Source organism: Colletotrichum acutatum (assembly GCF_030867785.1).
Source record: "Colletotrichum acutatum strain CBS 112980 chromosome Unknown BDZ83scaffold_51, whole genome shotgun sequence".
In the NCBI taxonomy this organism is placed as follows: Eukaryota; Fungi; Ascomycota; class Sordariomycetes; order Glomerellales; family Glomerellaceae; genus Colletotrichum; species Colletotrichum acutatum.
Window position 1 is genome coordinate 257,068 of NW_026849045.1, and position 25,811 is coordinate 282,878.

Here is a 25,811-nt window from a genome sequence, read left to right on the forward strand (position 1 = left end):
AGGTCCGAAAACAACTTCGTGCGACAAACCCTCCGCCCTTCCCCTTGCTCTCCTTACAACCTCAAGCCACTTGCGTGCCACGCAGCTACGCTACCCTACCATTTCTCGCATTCCTCAGCCAAGGGCTCAGGGTTCTAGGGGGGCCCGGTCCCCGTCTCTCCCGCCAAGACGTCCCGCTGTCTGCCGTCTTTCCGGCCCCCGATTCGCCAGCTTCCTCTCAAAGTCTCCAGCGGCTTCGAAGCCGATGTGGGCGGCCCGGCCGGGACCACTTCCTCGATTCCTCTTAGTCTCCCATTGTCCTCCTCCCCGATTGAGGCTGGAGGGAGGCTCAGTTCTCCTCTCTTCAGTCTCTCAGAGACTGTCGTCTTCGACGTGACCAGGGGTGATGTTTAGTCAACATTCAACACCGACATGGTTCCTTCGCCAAAGGTGAGAACCGCATCGTTTCAGAATGTCTTTCGTCCCCGCCCACGCCGTGGCCGCCAGCGCCTGAAAGATCAGATCGGCCGTCCCGGATTGAGCTTTTCTTGGTGACGGGGGATTGCACGTCAAACGGCCCCTTTCGCCCTCAAGGTCCGCCAATCAATCTCGCAAGCCTACTACTTCAGGTCCATTTGAGGTCTTTCAGACTGGAAGAGTGGAAGAAAACCCTCCGCATTTCGATTGTTAGCGAGTCACGTATCCAGGGTGTGCTGGTTGGACTTGAGGGCGCGGAGACCAGATCGGGGAACCTAAGTTCCTGCCCAGGGAGGATGATGGCAAGGTCGAACTCTTCCAGCCAAGAAGACCAACCTGCAAACGCCAAGTTTATTTGACAAATTGACGCGCCAATGCACAAAGGACTGAAGGAGAGAGCTGCCCTCGAAGCTGGGGCGAAAGCTCAAACCAGGCTTTGATCAACCGAAATTCCACAGACCATTGGCTACCCCGTTCAATGTAGTTCGAACGAACTCACCCCCTAGAACTCTGCTCTACTATTGTCAAACCTTCCGATGTCCGCTTGCTTTTCGTTGACACCTTGCGATTGAACTCCAATTGTTGATGATCGAGAAGGATAATTCATTCTTTCTGCCGTTTGTCGATCTTGTTCGTTTGCGCGTTCTCAAACAGCGCCACCCGCTGTGCAATTCGTGGGGTTTCCGCTGCACAACGCAAACGCGCATTAGCCAGCCCGGGGATCTACAGTTTGAACTACGAGCGGTCCTCCTCCTGCTGGCGGCCGCGTTGCACCATTGAAGGAGAGGGAACGGAGGATTAATAACCATAAGGCTCTCGCCCCTGAATGAGGTTCTTGTCAGTTCCCTTTACGCGTTGCACTGGCTTCATTTACTCGATTCCGCTAGCATTGCTTGACGTCGTCCGGAGTGTCCTTCCACGGGGAGATAGACAGCTTGTCATGAACTTGAGACGTTGGTGGGCAAAAGTCCCGTCGAGCTCGAAAGCTTGGCCTTTCCCGACTGCGCAGTGCTCGAAAGGGGCGCGGCAGTGAGTGGGCTCTTTTTCAATCTACAGGTGAGGCAACCTTAAATGCCTGCCGCGAGTCAATCCCACCGGATATCTCGTAATACTGGGCCCTGCGGACTTGTAGGGGGCGGTTAGCGCTCGGGCGATGCAATTTCCAGCATGGTCGGCCGGTCACTTCATCTCGCCATCTAAGCTTAAACGCCCGTTGATATTGATCAACAGACTTTCGACTAGGAGTCGCGCGCCCACATACCGGAACGTCGTGAAGCCGGTAGATGATAGAATGGTATAGTGCGCAACATTCAATGCTCTTGATCTGCAAAAATAGTCTCGCGATTCAGATGGTCGTCAAGCATATTCCGTCGAACTGCCCAAATGCTGCCTGCTTTTTGACTGGGAGGGTTTATTCTCTTAGCTACTTTAGTATCTGCGAGGAAGGCGGCAATGGACCATACCCTTTGGGGTCTCACCTAGAAGAAAGATCTGGTCCGGCCAGGACAGCAGGTTACTTGGTTACCGAAGGTGATCTGCTAGTGACGATTCGCCTACTCCGCTTATTATCTTTTTGTATGAGTGCAATACGAAGCGTCTGAGTTCTTACATGATGGCTTGCGGGCGTGTCTACAAAGCCACTGTAACTGTTGCTTCTGTCTTAAGCTCCGAATGTGATACGACAACTTGTTATCACACTACGTTCACCTTTTGTGAACTTGGCCAACTTGGACTGTCTGCAAATGTTGAGTTCTGGCTATGAAAGCGCTCGAGTACATAGTCAATAGGGAAAACGTGCGAGCCTCGAATTTAACCTCAATCAGCCGCATACTAATGAACAGAGATTTCAAAGGATGAGATGATTTTAAATGCAAGAATTGGAATCGGCTAACGGCTTACGTCTCCATTCTTATCTATCGGTATGAAATTCTTATAGAGACATTCTCAAAGGATCCCGAAACCCAAGCGCGGGATACGATGACGCATGGTCGTCAGGTCAAAGTCGAGATCGTTCTTTGGTCTTAAGTACGGTGCTCGCTAAGACACCCGAGCTCCACGAGTCTGAGAACACAAGATCATCTTCTAAAGGTATCACACCGAAAGCGAAGGGCGACACCTACGAAGGGTTGATTGCACGCTATGGGTCAACCAAAGAAAACCCTGTGGGAATACATACGTCGCTTCTGGAAGCCCTGCCAGAGTTGTTTCAGAACGCCACCAATTCCATGGCCAGCATACCTTCTCTTCGGTCAAGACTACTCTTCACTATTTCCTACCTTACGTTGATGTACTGCAGTGCTGACTGACCATGCAATAGATACAATTCTTCCAATCCCAGCAGTCCTGCAGAAGTTCTAGTGACTTCTGCCTTGTGCAGTAACGTCTACGTTTACGTCTACGCGCCCAAAAAGCTCTGGCTACTATATGGACTTATTATCGGTGCCACAGTGATTGCGGTAGTGACGGGACTGCGGTCCACGTTGACTTTCGGAGCCTCGTTTACTTCCAACTTTTCGACGATACTGCAGGTGGCGAGGAATATTGATTTTAAAGCGGAAATTATTGAGACAGGGGTTGCAGGACAGGATGCGCCGCCGAAAGAGTTAAGTCGAGCGACGGTTAGGTTATGCCGAGAGATGAAGTCGACCACAAGAGTACGAGCGCATACAGTATCGTAGAGCAAGGTCTTGATGACGATGCGAGAGCCAGCTGGGGGGTTGAAGAGATATCGGCCTTGAGAGATTCAGATAGTGCAATGTTTCAGCTTAACGATGGAGATGGTGCAGATGACTGGGGAAGCCAAACTGGGGATGTCATAAACGGCCTAGGCCAAAGTCATGCCGAAATACAGGCTGGGAGTGTAGGCTGATCAAGTGATAGGCACCGAGTGATTTGAGGGAAAGGAGTTACGGAGGGCATCATGTCAGTGCTTGGGTCCTACGTAGGAAAATCGTCCATCACTGGCGTCTCCACGTAGCATGCACGAATAGGACGCATAGCTTACACGAATGTTTGCGTTTACCTCATTGAATGCTGCACAAGTAGTAATAAGCTTTCGTAAGACCATGGTAAGATTAAGGGTATTGTAGATCAAGATTCATCGTGACCAACCAAAAACGTGAGCCAGTCTTTTACATGTCTATGTGGTTACTGATATTGTCCTATAGCTTGTGACTGATGCATCATGCTGTTGGCATAGTGCCTAAGTAAGCAAGTGTCAGGGGGTAGTTGAGGCTTTGGATGTAGTCTGGTTGATATGAAGTAATTACCCTCAGGATGTGATTCCGTCTGGACTTTCACAGCATACCTGCATACATTTATGATTTACGTCGTGACTGAGGCTAACTGTACCTATGTGTACATTTAAGTGGTCTTCGATGCTGTGAGAATATCTAGAACAACTCGTAGCTGAGTCATCGATACAGGCTCCTTTGCTTTACGTGCCATGAGTATGCCTGACTTGAGAGCATTCTTAATCTCTCTTCCATTGACATCAACCTCTGCCAATGACTGGAAGTCAGCCTCGACAAGACCGTGCTGGATCTTGTTCTCCTTCAACAGATTCTCCCACAGGCTCTTGCGGGCCTCGACAGTCAGCCCTGGAAGTCGGATGTTGATGTGAATGCGCGATTTGATTGCTTCATCAATAACCGCGGCGCGATTTGTGGTGATGATCAGAGTACCGGAATAGTATTCTAGAAGTTGGAGGAAGACTTAAACAATGTCAGCTCTCAAAGTGTGGTGTTTGCAAAGTCCCTTGTTGGTTTTGAACCAACTTACTAGAGACCAATCTATTGCGGTGAAGATCAGACGTCGTCCTCTTCTCAAGGAAGACATCACCCTCATCAAGTAGTAGTACGGCATCCCACTTAGACGCAATGTCTAAAACTAGCTTCAGCCTGGCCTCCAGCTCTTCGGCATCGAATCCCAGTTGGCCAGCGCTGACTGCGTATAAAGGAGCGCGCATCTTTTCGGCCACTGGAGATACTGTCAGCTGAATCGCGTGATATTGAACAGAACAAGAGCCTTTGGCAGCTTACCGACTTCGGCCGTCAGAGTCTTGCCAACACCTGTGTCGCCACTGAGGAGGAGAACCAAGCCCTGGCCTGGTCATAATTAGTCTTGCATCCTTCAATCTTCACCTGGATGAAAAGCCTTTCATACCCTTCTGCTCGATGAAATCGTCAAAGCCATCTTCGGCAAGCATCTGCTCCTCGACTAGAGATAGCAAGAGATCTTTGTACCCATTGGGGAGGATGAGGTTTGATGCGCAGGTGTCGTTCCATTCAATTTCGCCAACATCATCTACAGTGAACTTGGCTTCAAAGTCTCGTCAATTCGGATTTCTTTGGCACGCTTGATAAGCGACACTCACCCCAAGCCTTCGATTTCAAGGAGTACCCCCGAACTGTACTTCCACACAATAGGAACTCGCTATCCCTGACTAATTTGAAAGATCTTGCAAATGAAGTCACGTCGTTTTGGTCTGAGCTCAAGGGTCTCAGAAACACAGCCTTAGCAGGGTTATTGTCGTCGAATGTCTCGGGGTCAATAATGATACGCCCGGTTGACTGCCGAATATCTTAGTATTGAACAAGGTAGGAAATGGGATCAGGACGGGTGACTAGTATACCTTTCTGGGCTGCCAAGCATCTTTGCGCCCAATATACCACTCTTGACCGTTGCACTTCTTGTGATGGAAGCCAGAGAGCTCTGCAAAGCGCCGTCCTCGACGAACCAGAATTTCTTTGATCCCATCTGCCTCTGGGTTGTACTTGAGAGGACTGACGGGTAAGCTTGCGATTGACGCTGCGTTCTTGAAGCAAGGTATATCCAAGCATGTGCCTGCAAGTCCAAAAGTCTTGCCATCCGTGTCGATGAAGTCGCATTTGAGCCGGTAACCCTCTTTCGAGTATGCACCATTCCGAGCTTTAACAGCAACAGGCTGTCCTAATTCGTCTGCGGAGAGACAGACTTCGCTACGGGGAAAGATTGTCCAGAGAAGAGGATATGTGATCAAGCTATTAGACAGGAGGTCGTTGACCTCATCGAAGAAGTCGCCCAGTTCTGAGGACAAGATTTCGTAAAGCAACTTGAAATGCTGCAACTCTTCCTTGTCTTCTGACTTCTTAGACATTTCTGTCATCGCTGCCCATCGGTGAAAGACGTTCTCAAAAGGCCTCTCGAGAACGAAATCTCTAGAAGTGATGGCTGAACTAGTGCCATGGAGGACGTCTCGCAAGGTGTCCTTCAACTGCTCGCTATGCACCAAGATGGAATGCAAGGATAGCGACTTTTCCTTTTCATGATCTCGGTTGCGGCGGACTGTGATGACTGTGCCGGTCGCAGCCTCTTTCTTCTTCTCTGGTTCTTCTTCAACCCAGTTGATGCAGCAGTTGCATTCCTTCTTGCCTTCATAAAGGTTTTGAACGGCTTTCCTGATGGGCTCATCGTCTGCGCTGAGCTTGGAGTCGCCATCAGAGTCATCATCTGTGTCTTGTTGGGCGGAGGAGTCGGACTCTGGAATATTCTCTGTACTGGTTTCTGACTTTCGTTTCGCAACTGCGGTTTCGAGCTTGTTGTTGGGTTTCAGGGTGCTCAGGAGCGGCTCGTCACCTACAGGCTTGGATTCTGCCATCGTATTCTCTAAATATTTTCAAACAAAGTTATGTGTTGTCGGTTCCTGCATTTGAAAAACGAATTGTGCAGGAAGCTGCTGGAGAGCCGTGCCCTTTCTCAACGATCTCTTAAGAGTCCCTCCGATTCATTCGAGATTAGGCTGACATACGCGCCCATGATGGCGAATTGGCATTGATGCCGCCAGCTGCTTGTTTACTCTGCATTGATACGGGGACTGAGCCACCGTATAACATCGCCGTGGCGAGGAAAACAGAGAAGTTTCTCTTTTGCTCAAGTTTCATTGGCTTACGAATGGCCATGTTGTGAATGTGGCGACAGCTTGCAGTAGTGCGTTTTCGTCACAGGCAGCCATTTGCTTCTAGTCATGCGAAAGAATGCATGTCAGACGTGGCAAGGCAGACAGTTGAGCACTCAGCCACAAGCTTGCCTACACAAACTTGGTTTTTTGAAGATCGCGACTGTCGGCTTCAGCTACCCAACATGAGCTTCTGGGCTCCTGTTGATTGTACGGATATGAAACTCTTGGTGCCTATCGACGTCAAAGCTCCAAAGTCTTGCCTCTTATTCACCTCATTTCAAATTTTTAGCTTTCCTGGGCCAAGCCCGCAGTGAACTAGCATCTCAACTAGCAAGACATTAGGATTTTGACTTTATTCAACTTAATCTCAATCATCATGTCGTCTTCACCGAACGTAGCCGCGAACAGCCTTCCGTTTTTACATTATGCGCCGCTGAAATGCGAGAGGTCAATTCGCATAGTCATTTTGAGTCCGTCAACTGAGTTGGATGATCCAATTCAATGCGAGTTGAGAGAGGTACGACTCGGAAGCTCGTCGCAGCAGACAACACCATATGAAGCGCTCTCGTACGTCTGGGGAGGGAGACGTGGCGAGTACCCGATTCATTGCAACGGTTGCCGCGTTGAAGTCACGAAGAACTGTTTAGGGGCTTTGCGTCATTTGCGGTATCCCAATCGAGAACGTGTGCTCTGGATTGATGCAATCTGTATCGACCAGTCCAGTATTCCGGAGAAAAACGTCCAGGTGGCGTTAATGGGAGACGTTTACAGATTCGCCGCGCGCACAATTGTTTGGATTGGTACGGATGAGTCCCCCGATAACTTACTGCTCCTCTTGTTTCGACGATGCAGATGGGTGGGACTCTTGCTGAGAGCTTCACCGGAAGCAGAGCGCTCGACACCGCGACGTGAGTTATACCTCTTACGCACAACCTTGCGGAACCAACCGTGAAGGCCACGCATGACATGTTTGCTCTTAGAGCTTAGACTTATACGTATGCAGTCCCAAGCAGGAATGTCTTGAAGGCCATCGAGCTTCTAACCAAGGTCCCTTGGTTTACAAGGACATGGACGCTGCAAGAACTGTGCTTATCTGAGCATGTGGTTATCACGCTAGGAAAGTCTTCCCTTTCTTGGGAATCTTTGAATGCGTGTCTCAAGCACTGGACCACTCTCGCGGGTCGCAAATTTGGGCACCGAACAAGCGAGTTTGATCTAGTCAATCTGGCAGACAGCTTTGGGATGAAGATGAATTATCGTTCAGCCTTACTTGGAGAGAAGCACGAAAACTCGGATATCCCAAAGCTGGCCTCTGCATATCTCGCAACCCGGTTGATAAAGACGATCAGAAGGAGAAACGCAATGGACAAACGCGACCAGAGCTTTTCCCTCCATAACCTTCTCGGAAGACTCGGTATCAGTGTGCCGAATCCGGATTACACGAAACCCGTCACCAGAGTATATGAGGACCTCGCATTGGCCCTCTGCCTTCATTCGGGTTCATTTTGGGTTTTGCATATGGGGTCTAGCGAAAACAAAGTAAACGGACTGCCGTCGTGGGTCCCAGATTTCAGCGAAGTCAGTCCCGGAGGTTTTAAAGATCAGTGGGACTTGCTTTCGAATCCTCCAGCGATTATTGCTGAAGAAGTCTTGGCAATTGGAGTTTTACAAAGTGGCCGCAACACTGAACAATTATTAATTAGGGCTCGGCGACTGCCGCCTGTGACGATGACGAGCGGATCCCGTATACCAAACGCACGGTACCTTTCCACGACTGTAAACTATGGCGAAGATATCAAAAACCTAGTTCTGCCCGCAGTAGCTAGGTGGTTCCTCTTTGCTGAGAGCCTGGAGTTCTTTCCCTCTCGAAGACGTGGGGCTGAAGCCTTGCTTGCTCTCATTGCGAGTTTAGTAACCAAAAAGACAAACGATGATGAATTCAGACCCAAGGCGGATATCACACAGACTTGGTGGGCAAACTTCTACAGAGGACTCATGATGGGTTTCACTACCGAAGGACAACGGTCGACAACGAAACTCCTCAAGTCCGGTTCTCGGCGTGGACGATGCGGGAGCGCACACAGAGGCTGCGAGGGACCCAATGCACAGTCCATTGGCTGGTCAATGATGAACGAGAATATGACAGACATTGACACAACGTCTAGCGTCTTGCTGGCTTGTCAGGGCCTGAGTCTCTGCCTGGTTGGCCAGGGCATGCTCGCAGTGTGCGACGGCCAAGTCCAAACCGGTGACGTGCCAGTAGTCGGGGCCGGGTTAATGGAAGAGCTGATTCTCCGACCACGAGGCGAGGAGTTCGAAGTGGTCGGAACTGCTCGTATCCTGAACTTCGAGGATGACGAAATCCCAAAGCCGTTTTCTGGCTTGGACGATGACAGGTTGGAGACTTTGACTTTAGTCTAGGGGGCCGCTGTCGATTAAGCCCTGCTTCCCCCCTCCCCCGCCATGGGCTGATCATTTCACGGATCGGAATTAGACCATATAAATGCCCTGTTTAAGGAAACAAAGCCTGTGCGAGTTGTGAAACGAAAACGAGAGAGAGTTGAGACGGTCCGGGTAGAGTCAAGGTTGTATCAACATTGAATCGGGAAACTCATTCGATGACATGACATGGGGGAGTCCGAGCTGATAATGCTTGACTCGGCGATATCCCTTCACGTCTAAATCGTGGTTTCTAACTGTTCTATAGTACCTAACTTGATATTACATACGGAATTCAACATGAAGAATGCATGAACGTGGGAGCATTTGGTAGATTATCAGGTCGCCAAGGGCTGCAGCCAAGCAGTGGTCGTTGCATTGTTGAGCCGGCGATATGGATGCAATTTCGTCTTGAAAACCGACCCGGTGGGAGTAGGGCGATAACGTATCCAGCATATCCAACTCGAGTGGTCTGAATCGTCTGGACTTTCGGTACCTGAAACTAGAACTCGAACTAAGTTGCTTCTTTAGGGAACCGATATGAAATGTATGTGGCTCGCATTACCAAATCGCGCAGCTCGCCGGCCATCAGAACGCCATACCAATGGCTTCATCTTGCACAACCTCCTACAACCTTGGCCCTGTTGATAGGAGACAGCCTGTAGGAAATAACGCTCCGCTCACATCGTGGATGTCGCTGCTCCCACACCAAAAGTCAAGACCGTCTCAACTTTGCCTCATGAGAGAGCCGGCAGTCCCAAATTTCAGGCTAGGCTCATTGGTGACATCGGGACCTGCGGCATCCAAGTCGCTTTGGGACGGGCCTGGCCCCGCCATCACCTCCCTCCCTTCCGCATTATATGGACGTTGTAGTCGTGTCCAAACCTCATTCACAGATTCCTTGCCCACCTACTATCCGTCACCTCATAATCCAAACCCACCGAGCTGGAACGATCTGAAGTTCCTCCTCGTTTGTCTGCTCCCTCCTTCCCACCACACTCTCTTTAATCTTGAAGGAAGCAGAACTTCAATCCTTTCCGTCCCAGGAGACGAGCTTCCGGCAGGCTCACGATGTTACTGCGTTCTCTGTTGTCTTTTACCTTTGCTGCGGTCACAGTTCTCGCCGCTCCTGTCTCTATACAACATGCCAAGTACAAGCGCGACCTGGCAACGATTCAAGCAGCTCTGAACACCATCAACTCTGCGCTTCAAGGTCTCGATAACTCCGTGAAAGCCACTAACACGGTCACCCTCGGAGGCGGAATCCAGCTCTTGAACGCCGTCGGCAACGTAAAGAGCTCCATCGAGGACGCCACGACCCAGGTCCAAGGATCCGAAGTTCTCAACAAAAAGGATGCGCTCAACCTCAAGGCTGCTACGGACGCTCTCACAAACAACGTCAAGGTCACCATCAATGATGTTGTAGCGAAGAAGTCTCTGGTTGACTCTCTAGGTGCAACACCGCTGGTGGCTGTTGCTCTTCAGGATCAAAAGTCTGCTAGTGTCGCCCTCGCCCAGGCTCTCGTTAGCAAGGTCCCTCCCGAACTTAATGGCGATGCGCAAAAAAGCGCGACGGCTCTCAGCACCGTTCTTGACCAAGGCATCGGCGTCTTTGGTGGCACTTCTGTCGCGCCTCTTCCCGCCGCACCTCCTCCGGGTCCACCGGCCGCCCCTCCCGGTGCCACGACTGTTTGTCAAGCCGTTATGCCGGACGGGACTGCCGTTGGACTAGCGACTGCTATCGACAATCCCCCGCCTCCTCCTCCTGCTGCTGCTGCCCCGGAGGCTCCAGCAGAAGCTCCAGCGGCGGGACCAGGTGGTGGAGGAGGACTTCTGGGTGGACTCATGGGATTGCTCGGCCTTAGGAAGCATTAAAGCAAGAATAGGAATGTGTACGATCAAGCAGGAGTTTGGACATGGGCGCGGAGATGTATTGCGGCAGGGTCCGTCACGAACATGCTAAGCGGCTGTCATATGAAAAATTGGAGAATCTCTCTCGAAATTAATATACCTTGAACTTCAGAGAGACAAATTTTTGTTCAATCGAGTCCGTAGAACACTCTTATGTCCTCTTTTACGACTCTACTCTTACATGTGGTACTGGCCGTTGCATCCCTGGAGTACAACACATAGGCTATGTCGGAAAGATGTGGCAAGATCAATAGTAGAAACATTTGAAACATCTCATAGGATCAGTAACTCTAAACACTCCCGTCCATCCGGTAGAGATTCACGAAAAGGTTTGCCTTGCGCGTAACGGCATAAGGATTCATACACTGACTTGGATTACTATATACAATAATTGGCAAATATGTACTGGAACTTCATCATACCGCTGTCATTCCAGCAACCGAGCTGATCCCGCTAATATCCTTTTCCGGTTTCACACTACATGTACTGTCTAGATTCATACTCATAAGCCCTCTATTTCAAGGGGTTCCCCTCCCGCTCCTGTGCTGTAAACTTTTGTACTGATGACCGTCGAGCAAGAGGCCGTCCCTCGTAAGGGCCGAGACCTTCCCGATCAAGACTCAGTGGAATCTCTCCAGACGTTGCCTGACTTTCTGGTCGCAAAGGTGTCCTCGCATCTTCTGGGTCCGTATATCTGCTGAACCGCGACTGAATGAACAGCGGCTGTGCTACACCATAATGACTGACTGGTGGTGTTTGGAAAGGATTGTCTCTGAACTCGGGCTGACCGACTTCGACCTCGTTCAAATACGGTGCGGCGGCAGCAGACCTGCGCACTGACATCATCCGAGAGATGCCACCGCCAGCAGACCTCATAGAGCCACGCATGGACCTGACAGACCCACGGATCGATCTGACACGGCTGTATGCTTCTGGTCTGGGCGGTAGTACGACAGGCTTCTCGCCGTTCATACGTCTTGTGCTGAAGGCGACAATGGTGCGACCAGAGCCATCTCTGCCCAGGCCGGAAGAGTCGACGACTTCATACGGGTGGCCCAGTCCGGCCAGCTCATCTTCGATTTCTTCTCTGGTGAGGAGTGCAGCCTCGTAGTCTTCTTCACCAGGCTTCGGCTTCCTGGAGTAGTCTCCCGGGCCCTTCGACCCATTGGGGACGTGGAATAAAAGATCAATGCGGGCAACTGCATAGAAAACCACAACGAAAATCTCCAACATGAAACCGGTGGTGTAAAACACTTCTTTGCTAAAGAGTTTGTTTGGTGTATTGGGTGGCTCAGCCATTAGAGTCGCCGCGAGACGCACCGCGTGACCACCAATAAGCAAGATGGCGCCAATGAAGAGGACGGCAATCTTCTGGTGAGTATCACCTTGCCCGAATCTCTCGGGTCTAGGTCCCGGAATTACTGCTGCGATGATGACGATGATGACTGGTAGGACTGCGAGAAGCATGATCCATGAGACACCAGCTTTGAGGACATTAAGTGCCGTGTCGACGCGGTCTTGATCCTCAATCTTGAAGAATGAGACGCCAATTGACGTACTGTTCGAGACAACCACGGCCGGGACCGAGAAGAGGAAGAAAAGGATGAAGACCCGGAAGGCGGGGTGCCATCCAAAGTGAGGATGGATTGACCGAACAATTCTTTGAGCAAAGAAGATATTGACCACCATCACCACGACAGCTCTGTAATGAAATCAGCAATAGTACTTTGAGTGTGGAAATTCGATGAAGGACCTACCCTCCGAATTGGACGATTAGTGCGACGAGGATTACTACTCGGCCCTTCTCAAAAGCCCAGACAATTCTCATAATACAAGTGACAGTTCTGACCATGCAGAAGTCGAACATGAGATCCGATAGCAAAAACTTGTGACCGCGTTTGGCATTGGCTCGGTAGATCCTAATGTGCGTGTACGCACCAGCCGCGAAGAGCAGCAGGAAGAGGAAAGTGACCGGAACATCGATGTTAGTCGTGGGATCGCCGCCGATGAAAGCACCTTGAGCGGGATCAACGAGTCTCTCGGTTGGAGGCTGGGTTGACCCTGCTCCTTGCGGAGGAGGCTGCTGTACTGCAGCGCCAGTCGTGCTAGCCGGGAGAGCGATCGGCATCGATGTCGTTGTCCTTATTTGGCTTGTCGTTGTCGGTGCTGGGGGTGGAGAAAATACTGGTGGAGCTGCCGTGGTAGACGGAGCTTGCGATGTCGTTGATGTTGTTGGTGGCGGCGGTGGGGGAGGAGGTGCCACAGACGAAGAAGTTATTACGGTTGTCGGCGGCGGATTCGATATCGATACAGACGTCGTCGTTGGCGGTGGAGGTGGAGGCGGAGGCGGCGTAGTAGACGACGTTGTGGATGTTGAGGTTGGCGGGGGAGGCGGCGGCGGAGGGGGTGGAGGAGGTGGAGTTGTTGCAACGGCCGCTGTTGTTGATGTTGGTGTCGTTGATGTTGGATCAGCTTGTTGCTGTCCAGTTGGTAGCTCCGCGATGAAAGAAGTTGCATCGGCAAGCTGCCTCGCTTCCAATTGAACTAGCTGCAGAGGCCCAAGTTGAAGACCTGCTGCTGCAGCTGCTGCCGCTATCGTAGCGGCTTTAAGGAGCAACATGTTGGTGCGTGAGATGAATGAGGGCCTCGTATGCCACTCAAGGGTTCTCTCAGATGCGATGAGAATTAGTTTTAAGCCATGCCAGCATGTGGTATCGTGGGAGAGTATGTCAGATGCCTTGATGGCCGATCTCGAAAAGGAATCAAGAAGCAAAAGAACGCTAGCAGATTGACAGAAAAAGACAGTCTTGTCACCGTACACCACCTCGAGATATGAGGTTGACAACCGCCTGTTGAAGAGGAGGGGCGGAGGCTTAAACGGGGCAAGGATTTGATGCAACCCAGGTCCCGGTCGGAAAAGTCGGCTGGGAACATTGACGACTTGATTTCCCTGGAAGGTCGTGTGCGGTCCTTTCAAGGAGGCTTACTGTCTGGTCATCCCGGAAACAGAACATAGCCGTGTCAAGATCCTCTTCGTGGCGTGCGTCACTCGGATCTGTGTGTAAGTTGATAGAGTTAGAGAAGGGGTTTCAGTGACAGGGTCTGCCCGCCACACACCCGCGCGGATACATGCACCGTCCCTTTTTCCCACTACACCCGCTATGATTTTTCCCGTAGTCCGATCTTGAACTTTGGGCGGTGGGTTGAAAAGACGACGAGCATACCCCCTCAATTGAGCCACTTCCCATGGGATGCGACCTATCACGCCCCAGACGGTCAAAGGGTTTTGACGTTCTGAGGCAGCTCCGTGACAGCATGTGGAAGATGAGATGACCGTCCGACGTACCCGGTCTCCTTGCACTATCGTCTTTAATCGAAATGGGGGATATGGCACCCAATGAAACATCCACAGCGTGAAAAAGTGACTGGGAGGAGGGCCGGTAGGAAGCCGGTAAGCAGCCGGCACATGGTATTTTGAGTGAGGCGTACATGGACCGTAAGGCCGATTTACCGACGCTGCATCCCACGTACCAGCCGCAACACACCACAACTGAATCGCGAGTCGAAGTCATCGTCCGAAAACAGTAAGCTGGTAGTAGGATCGCAAGGCTCGGATTGTGTGTGCCTGTGGCCGGTCAGCTGGTCTGCTGCCAATCACAACGGATACGGATACGGGGTTCGTCTCTTGGATTCCGGGATTGCATGGGAAAAGTCTACCGACCACCCTCAACGTAAACCGTCTCGTACACGTGTAGGCTTCAAGCTGCATAGTCACTCCATGCAACCCCCATTCATGGCAGAGAGTCGGCAGAGGGTCCCGGAAGAAGGTCGTCAGGGAGATTCAGTCAACAGACCACGACTTGAAGCCATTGATCGTCGCGACTCTCTTACTTCAGAATATTTGTTGATGCTTATCTAGGTTCAGATGGCAAAACACGGCATGCGAGTATGGAAGCTACATTGCCATTTCTAAGCATTCCATGATGCGTACCAAGCCTTCAGTCCTCGACATTGCATGGCATTGAACCCGATATGTCTACTTGTACAAAACCATGGTGCCAGTATCGAGATCGGGCCCTGACGCCGCTATCATCACTGAAAGTGGAGTTGAGCCCTGTGGCCCTACAGGAGGGCTGATGTCAACTAGTCATCTAATACCGCCTTGGCCAGGACTTCCCCGGGTCCTAAAGCCCACATATTTGAGATCATGAGTCTCTCCTCGATCGATGTTTGTCTGAAGCGGCTCAAATGGGTAGTGTAGGGTGACATGTGGGCATCGAAGGCATGCAATAAGCGGCACGCTCTCCTATTGGCCGAATGGCCTTGTATTTGACACCCCGCATGCGTTTCTACATTAAGAACAGCATATGCTTCCTATCACCCCACCTATATTGGCTGCTATTTATACAAACATATACTCTATTAGTGCTGACGGGAGTAATTTAAGCTTGATGATGCCCTTGTCCTTCGAGTGCTTGGGGCGATGCATGCCATCTCATTCAGCCGCGATCCTTCAGAAGAATATAAAGGATTGGGATTCCCGAATTGCTGACGGGGCTTGGGCTTCGGTCACCGACAGAATCTCACAGCTGAAAGAGGTATCACCGGTGAGCACACGCGGGCTCTTGCAAAATGGGAAATCCGTACATCATGTCGCACTAAACGTTGGACGAATATTGACTCTCAATCGGGCAGCGCAGTTTGGCGTTCCCCTTCAATTGCGTTCCTTTCTATGGTAATGGCGTTGAAGCAATGCGGCGCTCGTCGTTACTAGGATGCATAGCATGAGCCGTATCTAGACGAAATTGATTCGATGACACACAGAAGCCTCATCATATAGGTATGACGGTCGTCCAGCCTTGTCCTCTCGAATGCAGCTTGCAATGGCTAGATAGTGGCGAATACCTCGCCTCTCAATGAACAGCTCAGTTTTATCTGCCAGAATGAAGTCAAGATTGTGATGATCAAAAACGGGTGTAAGGTCCGAGTTGATAGCCTCCATGATGGAAGTCTACTCATTTCGAATTGGCACGGTCTCTGTGAGCGGACATTGCAAAATCGCAACGTCCGGTCTGCACTGACAGCCGGTAGGTTTGCTAGACGTCAACTGTTCTTTGACGAGAGTGCGGCAAACCTAGACCTGAATGCACTTTACTAGAAGAATTCTCTGGCGCACCTTCTGATTGCCAAGTAATTTCGAATCGCTTGAGTGTCGCTCTTCTCGACAAAGCATGTTGATTCCAGCTGGAGACCTCATGTAGCCTCAAAGGAAACTTTGAGCGGTGACGTAAGCCGATTGGTCAACACACGAACTTGCCTTTGAACAAAGGTTAGTTCGTTTCACCAAATGAAAGGCGTCTTGGTAATCCAACATTAGTTAGTCCTCTCCAGATGAGAAAGGTACTTTGCTCGACCTCCAATCTTCAATCAATCAGATAGGTGTGATCATAACGCCACCGTGGCCTACCTAGGTCTTCTGGTCTATCCCGTTTATGCCGCCTTCGGGAGGCTGAGGCATTGCGGTGCCTGACAGCAAACCTTAAAAAGTTCTACTATGAGTTTACTTAACGAACGGATTCGCCTCCAACCGTCCTCCAAAAACCTACTCACAGACATTCGCATGATCTTACCTGGCACCACATCAGGGGAACTGAGCCATCAAGACCAAGGTGCAAGAAATTGACTTTTCACGTCTCGATTTCCCAGAAGTTCCAGATGGTCTAGAACTTGGGCCATTCTCGGCCCGGCTTCTTGCTTTGCGCTCACTTGTCATCGTCTCATGTTCTTCGCTTCACCATGGATGTTGGTCATGTTCGGACACTCGGTCCAACTTCTCCCTAAAGGGCCGCGATCGCGAATAAGATTGATGGAGGCAAAAGTCAACAAAGCGAAAAGGATATCCCACTGCAATGGATGAGAACGAAGAGGCGATTTTGCGCGGCTGATGTCACTGCCAGCAGTTCGAGCTCATATTTACGGACTAGTTGTGAACCTGAACTTGAGATACCGCAAGTACCAGACCGAACTGAGGTGGTCCAGGCAGACTTTGGCCAAGCCTGGGCGTACAGAACCACTCGGTGCTACTCTACGCAGCCAGAATAATCATCGAAACTGCCATAACCCCGGACTGCCGGACGATACTCCATTTCCTGGGCATTTTTTCTCAAGCTGCGCAACATTTTACAGCTCCTTCCGAATATCAGTCACAGGGCTGAAAATGCATCGGATGTTCCATTTGCACGAAATCTCACGTCAGATGGGGCTTACAAGGCCACATCACCTAAAGGAATACGATTGCCGAGCAATGCAGCATGAGTGCTTCCTTGCTGGTGCTTACTCACACAGTTGACACAAAGATGGCTGCAAACGCTGTCCCCGCATCTTGGCTTCAGGATGAGTACGAAGGTTTCTGGAAGCTGAGCAGGCTTGCTTCTACGACCAGTGCTTCAAGATGGTGCTTTCACAAAGGACTTCACATTTGTTCATTCCCAGGTCGCAATCGAGACTAATCTCAAAATCATCTCTTCAATCTCACAGCATGGTATATTGCTGGCTTCTGTTGAACGATGATGCGTGCATCCTTAATTGTGACATCTAGAAGTGATAGGTACTGCATTGTGGCGACTCTGTGCCGAAGATTTTGATATAAATCCGCCTACACAACTATGTTTAAATTCTTCCCGGGGCCTCGGTATCATTCACTCGTTGGGAGACGGGGCCTCGGGCTGAGACAGATATTACACTCCGTGTCCAGATCCCCGAAAGCGAGCCCTTCCCCAACACGAGCGGGGAAGATCAGTGACTACTGGCTATTGACGATGTCTCGATGCCAAACACGAATGAAAAGCCACCCGAGGCTATCTTCGACTCTTTGGTTCTTTAGCTCGGCTACTAAGTCCGCTGGCGTGGTACTACATGTAGGCCGTGGCACCAGATCGCCCACAAGGGTCACAACAAGCCTCTGATAACTGCTGCGGGGTAGCAGTAGACTGCCATTCTCGTCAATCTTGCGGACGAACTCATAACCCTATTGTGCCAAGTTTTCATTCTACGTTGGCCCGTTGTCGAAGGATAGTGCAGTTGATGTGACCATTTTCCTTGGGGACTCTAGACAAAGTCGGACTAAGCGCCCGGCTATAGCATGCCGGCGCTTGTTGCCCTGAAGAAGCGAAATAATATCTACAAAGGATTCCACGCGAAGTCGCGAGCCTCGGCAGGAATTTGACCCCAGCATTCCAGACGCTTTTCGGCGGAGATAAGATCACATCTCATTGACTCCAAGATCAACAAGTTCAAAATACGATACGTTCAGTGGCGCCCATATCGGCCATCAAGATTGTACAGTGACCAAACACGACTCGGACCAACTTTCTTTTCTGGACAGAAAATTCAAAACACATCAGGCAAAATGTCGTCAGAAAACCTATTCCCCAGGCCGCCATACGACGCCCAACTGGTCCCGGCCTTGGACCGCATGACGGCTTACCCGCGAGCAAGGGATGGCATAGTCCACGGGCGACAACTACGAGCGACCGCAATGGCACCTATGCAAGCAGCGATACGAAATGACGAAGACCTAGTAGTAGAGGACCGCAAAATTGCCGGGCCCGACGGAGAGATCCCCATAGTCATCTTACAGTCCCGGAACCCAAAGACGGCAAGCGGCCAACATCCCGGCATCGTATTCTATCACGGCGGCGGCATGGTACTCGGCGACGCCTTTCTTGGTATTCAGCCGTTCGCGCGCATGGCAAAGGACTTTGACGCCGTTGTCGTCAGCATAGAGTACCGCCTGGCACCAGAGCACCCGGCACCCGCGCCGCAGGACGACTGCTACGCGGGTCTCCTCTGGACGAGCGAGCACGCGCAGGAGCTGGGCATCGACCCCGCGCGCCTCATGATCGCAGGCGTCTCGGCGGGCGGCGGTCTCGCGGCTGGAGCGGCACTGAGGGCGAGAGACACGAGCGGGCCGAAGCTCTGCGCGCAGCTGCTCGTATATCCCATGCTCGATGACAGGGACACGGGCATGTCCAAGAAGCAGTTCAGGGACGACAAATGCTTTGACGCGCTGGATAACAACGCTGCATGGGGCTGCGTCTTGGGTGAGAAGGCAGGCGTGGAGGGCGCGGATGTGAGTCCCTATGTCGCGCCGGGCAGGGCAACGGACCTCTCCGGACTGCCGCCGGCGTACATCGACGTCGGGACTGCGGAGCCGTTCAGGGATGAGAACGTGGCGTATGCTACGAAGCTATGGGATAGCGGTGTGCAGGCGGATCTGCATGTCTGGAGTGGTGGATTTCACGGGTTCGACTTGCTGGGTCTTGCTGTAGGATCAGATGTCGCCAAGGCTGCTCTCGAGACGAGAATGGGATGGGCCAGGAGAATATTTGGCGCGCACTAGATGTTTGATACTAGGTCACGATCAGGTAGGATAACCATAAAGGAAGAATTGCATGAGGTCAGTATGCTCGTTGTTCACCCATCGGTTGCCAAGCCTCTTGACTGCGTGTCGTCCCAAACTTGAGCCGCCTCCTGTCTGCAAACCGCTCAATCCAGGGGAAACTCCTTATCCCATCCGGACCACCGGTTGACTTCAAGGAGGCAGAGAAAGAACACCATCTGCGAATGCTTGCTTCGCTGGTGAAACGGATAACAAGAGCCCGTTATCAAGAAAGCTGAAAGAGCTTGCAGAAACGCAGCTACAACTTCACAATGAACTCGACTCAGCCACCTATCTGATGGCCACTGAAACAGTCTGACCTTATTTCGGATACGGAAATCGTGCTGCAAGCGGTCAGATATCTCACTTAATTACCCCTTCATCGTCTAGCGGCTCGCCAAGGCGCTGCACGTCAACGTCAGATGAACAGATTCAGAAAAACGACATCTGCAGTGTCCCAAATAAAACAAAACATACGAGCGCAGCCGCCGCCGGTCCACGTCAAACTCGCCTTAGTCACCAGCGGTGCGCGGCTGGCTGGCGAACAGATCCTCTCGAGAGCCCTCCCCCTTCAACGGTACCAGTGCGGTAGGTAAACCTGACTCTGTCGTCTAAGCGCCAAACAACCATGGCTAGGTCAAAGTGTCACTGTCGACAGGTCTCCAGGCCACCGCACGCCAAACTCGGATGACGGAACCGAATTGACAAGAGCAGATATTCGAACAGCCAGGCAGAAAATTCTCCACAGGGAGGGAGCGGGAAAAGGGAAAACATGAGGCAGGAAAAGAGACAAGAGAAAATTGATGTTCAACACATTCACTTGCATCTGGGAAGATGCCGGCGAGCCCGTCAAAAGGTGTGTGCCTCCGTTTCAGGGGTTTGACATGGTAGACCATGATTGCGCGGCTGCCGTCAGTGCGGGGACGAGGTCAACAACAGGGAGAGGAAAAGATGAGAGGAAAGTCATAGAAACACGATGTGCAGACTGCAAGGGAAAGAGAAACGACGACCACTCCACTGAACTGAGAAGAGGGGAGAAAATGTAAGCCTTGACTAGGAAGACACTTCGAGACGCGTTCCGCGCCTTGGCCATCCGGGGCCACGGGCTCCCGTCATTAGTCCAGACGGCACAGCCCGTCGTGCGATCTGCGTCGATCACGGTGATCGATCCGTGTTCCTCATTTGGTGCCTGGCTTGGTAAGATGGATGTTTGAGACGTACATATTCCGTGGGTGCGCCCGAACCCCGTATCAACTTGGTGGAGAAACGGGTCAAGATTCAACCCCGAAAGTCATGACCGTGGTACCATTGAATCATTGAACATCGTGAAAATAGATTTGTTGCCCGCCCACGGCGCAAGCTCGTCTCGAACCACTCACGTTCTGCCCATGGACCAGTGCGTCCTGAAGTTGCTGTGATGTACTCCGATAATAGGACATGATCGGAGGCTTCCAGAGGGACTCCAGACGTTAGATTCAAGGCCCAAGGCTGAGTGAACATCAAATGAGCAAAGTGGGCGGGAGTGACTGAATCGACACGGTGTGACTGCGCCTGAATACCTGCTTGGCATCAGAAAGCCAAGGGGATCAAGTCCAATGCCGTTGCTTACACAACGGCATCTACTATCCGGCATCGGTCCAAAGCATTGGAGTTGGAGAGTCATTGGAACAGCTCGATGCCATTCATTGACGCCTGGCAGACATGATACGACCAGACGCCCTTTGGCAGTTTGATCTAAGCTCGTTCCCTTTCTTCATCCACGAGTGCGAGCTCCCCGTTGCGATAACGAGTCGAACTCACACACTGCATACGGAAAGAAAGTTTTCTTCACATCCAAGCGGATGGGAAATGATCTTCAAAAGATAGACGGGGTTTAGAATGTTCCGCATAAATCTGATTGGCTGGAAGGGGCCGGTCGAGGAGGTATCCGGCGGCCGACTACGACGGGGAGTCGGCGTCGTCGCCGAGGACATGCCGGACCAAGACATAGACGTCTTAAGAAGTGGAGACCCATTGTCTCGATATGTGAGGCGTCAAAGGTAAAATTCAAAATGCTCTCATCCGCTCTCTCTCAGATCGACTATCTGGCGGACCAGGGTTCTGGGCCGGGATCCGAAGGGAGGGGACCGGAGCAAGTCACAGTCGCTGGCACGAACGAACCTACGAACGAACCACTCGGTTCTGCGTCGTAAGTTCAATAATGAACAGTTCTGTTATCTCGGGGGCTAAATAAGAACCGGTAGGCATGGTGTAATTGTCCAAGAGAAACATGATAATTTGTGTTCATTGTGGTCCCAAATGGCCCTCATCGATGACCTTAGACCCGATTCGATCGACACTATGAAATCTACTAGCCAAACAGAACATACCATTTCGGGAGAATTGGGCATCCCGAAGAATTGGAATCGTTTTTCCCATGGTATTATCAGATCCCATCATCAATCCCACCGGCTCGGCGACGTGGACAAGATTACCTAGGCAATCTGGATTCCGAAGGAAGAGAGAATGCTTCGCCGGCAGTGAACTGAGCTAGTCTCTGTACTACCCCAACACCTAGATCAATCGATTCTTTGGGTCCCGTTGGCGCGGAAGAGTGCCGGTCTGATAAGCAACCCTGCGTTCCAGAGGTCTGGATCCGGACAGGGGCAGGCCACAAGCAGGCTGGCAGGGTAACTTTCTCTACAGTCGATGATTACTGATTACAAAATTCCTCGCCCAGCAATGCTGTCAATATCCAGCCAGCCAGCATTCGCGGTGGCGGGCGTGGTCACCGATACGAACCACATCGCGCCTCAAAGTCTAGATCGACCATTCCATCGGGGACGACGTCTCCCCTCGAGCTCACCACAAAGAAGAGCACAGTCATGGCTCGTCAAGCTGTAGAAGCAAGAAGGACTAGTCTACTTAGCGCAGCTCGGAAGTCAGCTTTAGTTAGTCAACCGAGTGAAGAATCAATGATGGTTTACGCTTCTTCGTGCCTGTCTTCCCTTCATGATTGGTGAGGAACGTGTCATCTACGCGAATATGGCCGCATCCGGCGATTCTCACGCCAACGCCGCCTCCAGCTCTCGCCAAGCTAGATGTGGCTAGATGTTATGTAGGCTTTTCGTAAATCGTAAACTCTTTATCGTCATTGCTGCTGTCGAAGCACCACAGCACCTCAGCAAGACTCAAGCCTCCCCGAGTCGGCGAACCCAGTCGGCCGGGGCGCACCAGTGAGCTGCAGCGAGCTCGAACTGAGTCTAGCTCTTCGAGTCTTCTAAACGCTTCGCTCTTCAAGGTCAAAAAAGATTGAACCATAGAACTGTCCGGCCCTGCTTGTTCTCTTGATAGCCAGCCACGCGGGGAGGCTTGTCGATTCTCAAACCGCGCCATTGTAGCCTTTAAACTGTCAGATATCAGCCCATCGGCTTTGTTGAATGCACTTGGAGCCAGTTTCGTAGCGGGCGGGCGCTGGAATACCTTCAAAGTCCGCGTCACACAGTATTCCCGTTCGGACTTTGTTTGAAGTTTTTTTGGTGTCGTTAGTGAGTTCGTTGGGAAGCCCATATCGTTGTGGCATATCCCATATCAATCTTGTCGTGGAAGTACATTCAGACCTTCGCCATCACCCATGTCCTTGGCACGATAACTTCTGAATCACTTTTACGGCATCGAAGTTGGTTTGGGAAGAACAATGCCATAGACCGTTGAGAGATCGTGACCAAGAACTCTTACCCGCAATCGTCGGCGCGATTACATCTTTGGCGACGAGGGCATAGCGAAGGCAGTCATACATCACAATGGTTACCGGCAACGAGAGCTTCGGCGCCAGTCTCGAGCGTCAGAGTTGGATACACTACTCAATAGGGATGGCCTTTATCTTCCTCAGAATGTTCGTTCACTAGGCCCCTGTCAACAGTCGGAAAGGAGCCAAGCTGACATATTTACTTGATAGGTATGGAAGAGCAAAGAGGTTGGGCGGTGTCTCCAACTTCGAAGCCGACGACTATCTCCAGATTCTCGCAGCGGTATGTTCAATCGTCTACATGCTTCTCATGACTATCAGACAAACAACCAAAAACTGACCACTTATCGCGTGGCAGGTTCTCTTCACTGTCCTGGTAGCCCTCCTCAACATCATCACCGACGGAGGCGGCTCGAACCTCTACCCTCCAGAACTAGAAGGCACCTTCACCCAAGCCGAGATCGAAGACCGCATCCACGGCTCCAAGATTGTCCTCGTTTCAGAGCAGGCCATGCTGAACCTCATCTACGTGCTTAAAGCCTGCGTGCTGATCCTCTACACCCGCCTTACCCTTAACCTCGCCGCCCAGCGCCTCGTGCGCTGGCTAGCAATGTACGTCGCTCTCGGATGGACCGCGACGCAGGTAACAATGTTCGCCGCCTGCCGTCCCTTCAGCGGCTACTGGGCTATGCCGCCACCCGACCCGCAATGCACGACGTATGAGAACTACGCCATCCTCCAGGGCTGGTTCAACATCTCTTCCGACATGCTGATGCTCATGATTCCCCTTCCGCTCGTCTTTCGTATGAAGGTGCCCTGGAAGCAAAAGGTCGTTCTCTTATTTGTCTTCAGTCTCGGCATCTGCGTCATCGTCGCGGCGCTGCTGACCAAGATCTTCAACCTGTCCGACCCGTACAGCCCTACGTACATGCTGTGGTACATCCGCGAGGCAAGCGTCGCCGTCTACGTATCGAACCTGCCGCTTGTCTGGCCGCTGCTAAGGGAGTGGTTCCCCTGGCTGCGAAACCTTAAGACGGCGGGCGTGCTTCCGACGCCGTCTAATCAGGCAACGGGTCACCGGACGAAGCAGGATGCGAACATGTCCTCAGGTGTTACCGTTCACAGCACACACCGGGGGCCTGCGCCTGCGGGGGTGCCGAACTCGAGGAGACATACCTTTGAGGAGTTTGGGACCTGGCTCAGCGCCAGCGACCTTGAGCTCCAGAAGCCGGCCCGCGTTTTGAGGTCGTCGGCAAGTAGGCGGCACATTTTGGAGGAGCACGATGACGACGAGCCTGAGAGCTCAGCTGTCGGGGAAGAGAAGAGCGTGAAGAGGGTGTCTATAGTGGTAGAGTATAGCGTTGGTGGCGGGGAGAGTAGTATGGGATCAAGTCCAGCGCCCCAGCTGTCGCCCTTGGATACCGACCACGGCTTGATTGATTGGGAATACCAGCGTCGGAGTCGCTGTATGCGTAGGTCAGGAGCGACAGGCTCTACTGTGGGACATGGTCTGCTTGCCTGGGGGGACCGAGATAGGAGTCAGGGTGCAGCGAGTCGACCAAGTGAGAACTCACCGTAGATGATTTCTCTGCGGGATAGGCGATGGTTCGGGATTGGCTTAATGGCGTCTATGTTGGGTTCATTGTTTGGGAATACCCTGGGACTGCTTTCACGGCGTTACATTGTAAATATTGACGTGCTAGGAGGGCCGGCACTCATGGTGGCCGAGCATCTGTGCTCAATGATATTGATTATTCTCGATTACATACCATGACCCGGATCGTTGTGCAGTCGTTGGTGTCGCAGTTGGGGATGATCAATAGATGGAACGATGTCCGCCGATTCGCTGGGCTGCGCCAGGGAGTTGTCAAGTTTGTAAGAAGTATTCGTATTCGCGTGCCTCAATGGGCAATGGTATCTAGGACAGGCATGAAGTACAAAACAACAGGGGTATCGAAGCAATTCCAAACATCGCGCAACATCTTTCCGTCTTCGGCTCGTAGTCGTACTATTCGCATGTCTCGTCAAGTTCCCTGCCGGCGGGATGTTCCTTACGCAGTACTCCCATCCAGCTTGCGGTTCAGGCATTCATCCAGGCCTGCTCAGTCCAACCAGCTCCATGTGCCGGTGACTCTACCTTCGTCCCTATTGGCCAATTTGTCGAAGACCGCGGGGCTCAAATCGAGATCAGTCGGCGCGCAACCGGTGCATCGATCCACAACGGTGACATCCACCGATCCCTCGCCATCACGCCGGACCCGGATCTTCTTGCCGCAAAGCGGATTATTGTTCGGATTGCCGCCGCTCTGCACATTATCCCACAGGTAGTGTGACACCGAAACAATCATGTCGCTGTCGCTGCTCGTCTTTCCGCAGGCGCCCAGCCCAGGAGCATAGTATGTGAGGTCACCAGTGTGAACGTCTTGGTTGTTCGGAAGGGGCAGGTCTTGCTTTCCTCCGCCGCGCTTGGAGAGACCGAGGCCGAGGGCCAGAGGAAGGATGAGCAGGAACAAGACCGCGAGCGGCAACACGATGAACAGAAGGAATCGCTTTCGGGAAATGCCGAAGTAGGTCTTATGTGGCGGGAGCAGAGCATCGAAGCGAGCTGCTAAGGAGGGACGGGCCTTCGGTGCTGCCGTTGCGCCGGTAGTGGCCGCCGCGCCGGTGGCAGGAGCGGTTAGATGGGCGTGATCATCGGAGCGTTGGGTATCTTCTTTTGCGAAGCCGCCTTCATTCGTCGCCGTGGGAGCAGCAGTGGTGCCATTGTCGCGTTGGTGGCCAGTCGTCGCTGGAGCGAAGCGATCAAAGAACGAGCGACGCTTGTTGGCCGTGGGAGTCTCCCAGTCGGGGGTCTGGTAGGTTTGCGCCGGGCGCTGGATGCCTTGTTCCTCGTCGGCCAT

The 25,811-nt window shown here is 52.0% G+C and overlaps 8 protein-coding genes across 8 annotated transcripts; 5 read left to right on the forward strand and 3 right to left on the reverse strand.

Annotated features, from left to right (window-relative positions):
• Positions 1–3,522: 3,522 nt before the first annotated feature.
• On the reverse strand, positions 3,523–6,320 carry BDZ83DRAFT_622948 (P-loop containing nucleoside triphosphate hydrolase protein). The gene is made up of 6 exons (XM_060508350.1): positions 5,090–6,320; positions 4,832–5,027; positions 4,621–4,776; positions 4,497–4,562; positions 4,237–4,434; positions 3,523–4,169 (listed from the first exon to the last, which is right to left on the reverse strand). The coding sequence occupies exons 1-6, from the start codon at positions 6,092–6,094 to the stop codon at positions 3,820–3,822; spliced, it is 1,971 nt and encodes a 656-aa protein (XP_060364586.1). The 5' UTR covers positions 6,095–6,320; the 3' UTR covers positions 3,523–3,819.
• A 194-nt stretch (positions 6,321–6,514) lies between these two features.
• BDZ83DRAFT_351498 (heterokaryon incompatibility protein-domain-containing protein) lies at positions 6,515–8,965 on the forward strand. The gene is made up of 2 exons (XM_060502532.1): positions 6,515–7,302; positions 7,398–8,965. Exons 1-2 carry the CDS (start codon positions 6,771–6,773, stop codon positions 8,813–8,815), a joined length of 1,950 nt encoding a protein of 649 aa, XP_060364587.1. The 5' UTR covers positions 6,515–6,770; the 3' UTR covers positions 8,816–8,965.
• Positions 8,966–9,710: 745 nt separating this feature from the next.
• On the forward strand, positions 9,711–10,462 carry BDZ83DRAFT_672181 (hydrophobic surface binding protein A-domain-containing protein; the record flags this gene model as incomplete). Its single annotated transcript, XM_060511129.1, has 1 exon — positions 9,711–10,462. A coding segment is annotated over exon 1 (558 nt), but the record flags the coding sequence as incomplete, so codon positions are not given.
• A 795-nt stretch (positions 10,463–11,257) lies between these two features.
• On the reverse strand, positions 11,258–12,572 carry BDZ83DRAFT_578572 (uncharacterized protein; the record flags this gene model as incomplete). Its single annotated transcript, XM_060505141.1, has 2 exons — positions 11,258–12,446; positions 12,502–12,572. 2 exons carry the CDS (start codon positions 12,570–12,572, stop codon positions 11,258–11,260), a joined length of 1,260 nt encoding a protein of 419 aa, XP_060364589.1.
• A 5,420-nt stretch (positions 12,573–17,992) lies between these two features.
• BDZ83DRAFT_351527 (alpha/beta hydrolase fold-domain-containing protein) lies at positions 17,993–19,532 on the forward strand. The gene has a single exon (XM_060502533.1). The coding sequence runs from the start codon at positions 18,153–18,155 to the stop codon at positions 19,143–19,145; it is 993 nt and encodes a 330-aa protein (XP_060364590.1). The 5' UTR covers positions 17,993–18,152; the 3' UTR covers positions 19,146–19,532.
• A 1,697-nt stretch (positions 19,533–21,229) lies between these two features.
• BDZ83DRAFT_622958 (uncharacterized protein) lies at positions 21,230–22,141 on the forward strand. The gene has a single exon (XM_060508351.1). The coding sequence runs from the start codon at positions 21,873–21,875 to the stop codon at positions 22,065–22,067; it is 195 nt and encodes a 64-aa protein (XP_060364591.1). The 5' UTR covers positions 21,230–21,872; the 3' UTR covers positions 22,068–22,141.
• Positions 22,142–22,966: 825 nt separating this feature from the next.
• On the forward strand, positions 22,967–24,184 carry BDZ83DRAFT_560197 (uncharacterized protein; the record flags this gene model as incomplete). The annotated part of the gene is made up of 3 exons (XM_060503554.1): positions 22,967–23,058; positions 23,140–23,194; positions 23,270–24,184. Coding segments are annotated over 3 exons (1,062 nt in total), but the record flags the coding sequence as incomplete, so codon positions are not given.
• An 829-nt stretch (positions 24,185–25,013) lies between these two features.
• Positions 25,014–25,811, reverse strand: BDZ83DRAFT_578498 (RlpA-like double-psi beta-barrel-protein domain-containing protein-containing protein; the record flags this gene model as incomplete). The annotated part of the gene is made up of 1 exon (XM_060505128.1): positions 25,014–25,811. One exon carries the CDS (start codon positions 25,809–25,811, stop codon positions 25,014–25,016), a length of 798 nt encoding a protein of 265 aa, XP_060364593.1.

Coding starts and splice junctions, on each gene's coding strand:
- BDZ83DRAFT_622948 (XM_060508350.1), bottom strand. CDS start 6,094: ATGGCAGAATCCAAGCCTGTAGGTGACGAGCCGCTCCTGAGCACCCTG. Junction 5,028..5,089: donor ATGCTTGGCAGCCCAGAAAG/GTATACTAGTCA, acceptor GATATTCGGCAG/TCAACCGGGCGTATCATTAT. Junction 4,170..4,236: donor CCGCAATAGATTGGTCTCTA/GTAAGTTGGTTC, acceptor ACATTGTTTAAG/TCTTCCTCCAACTTCTAGAA.
- BDZ83DRAFT_622958 (XM_060508351.1), top strand. CDS start 21,873: ATGATTACTGATTACAAAATTCCTCGCCCAGCAATGCTGTCAATATCC.
- BDZ83DRAFT_351527 (XM_060502533.1), top strand. CDS start 18,153: ATGTCGTCAGAAAACCTATTCCCCAGGCCGCCATACGACGCCCAACTG.
- BDZ83DRAFT_351498 (XM_060502532.1), top strand. CDS start 6,771: ATGTCGTCTTCACCGAACGTAGCCGCGAACAGCCTTCCGTTTTTACAT. Junction 7,303..7,397: donor AGAGCGCTCGACACCGCGAC/GTGAGTTATACC, acceptor ATACGTATGCAG/TCCCAAGCAGGAATGTCTTG.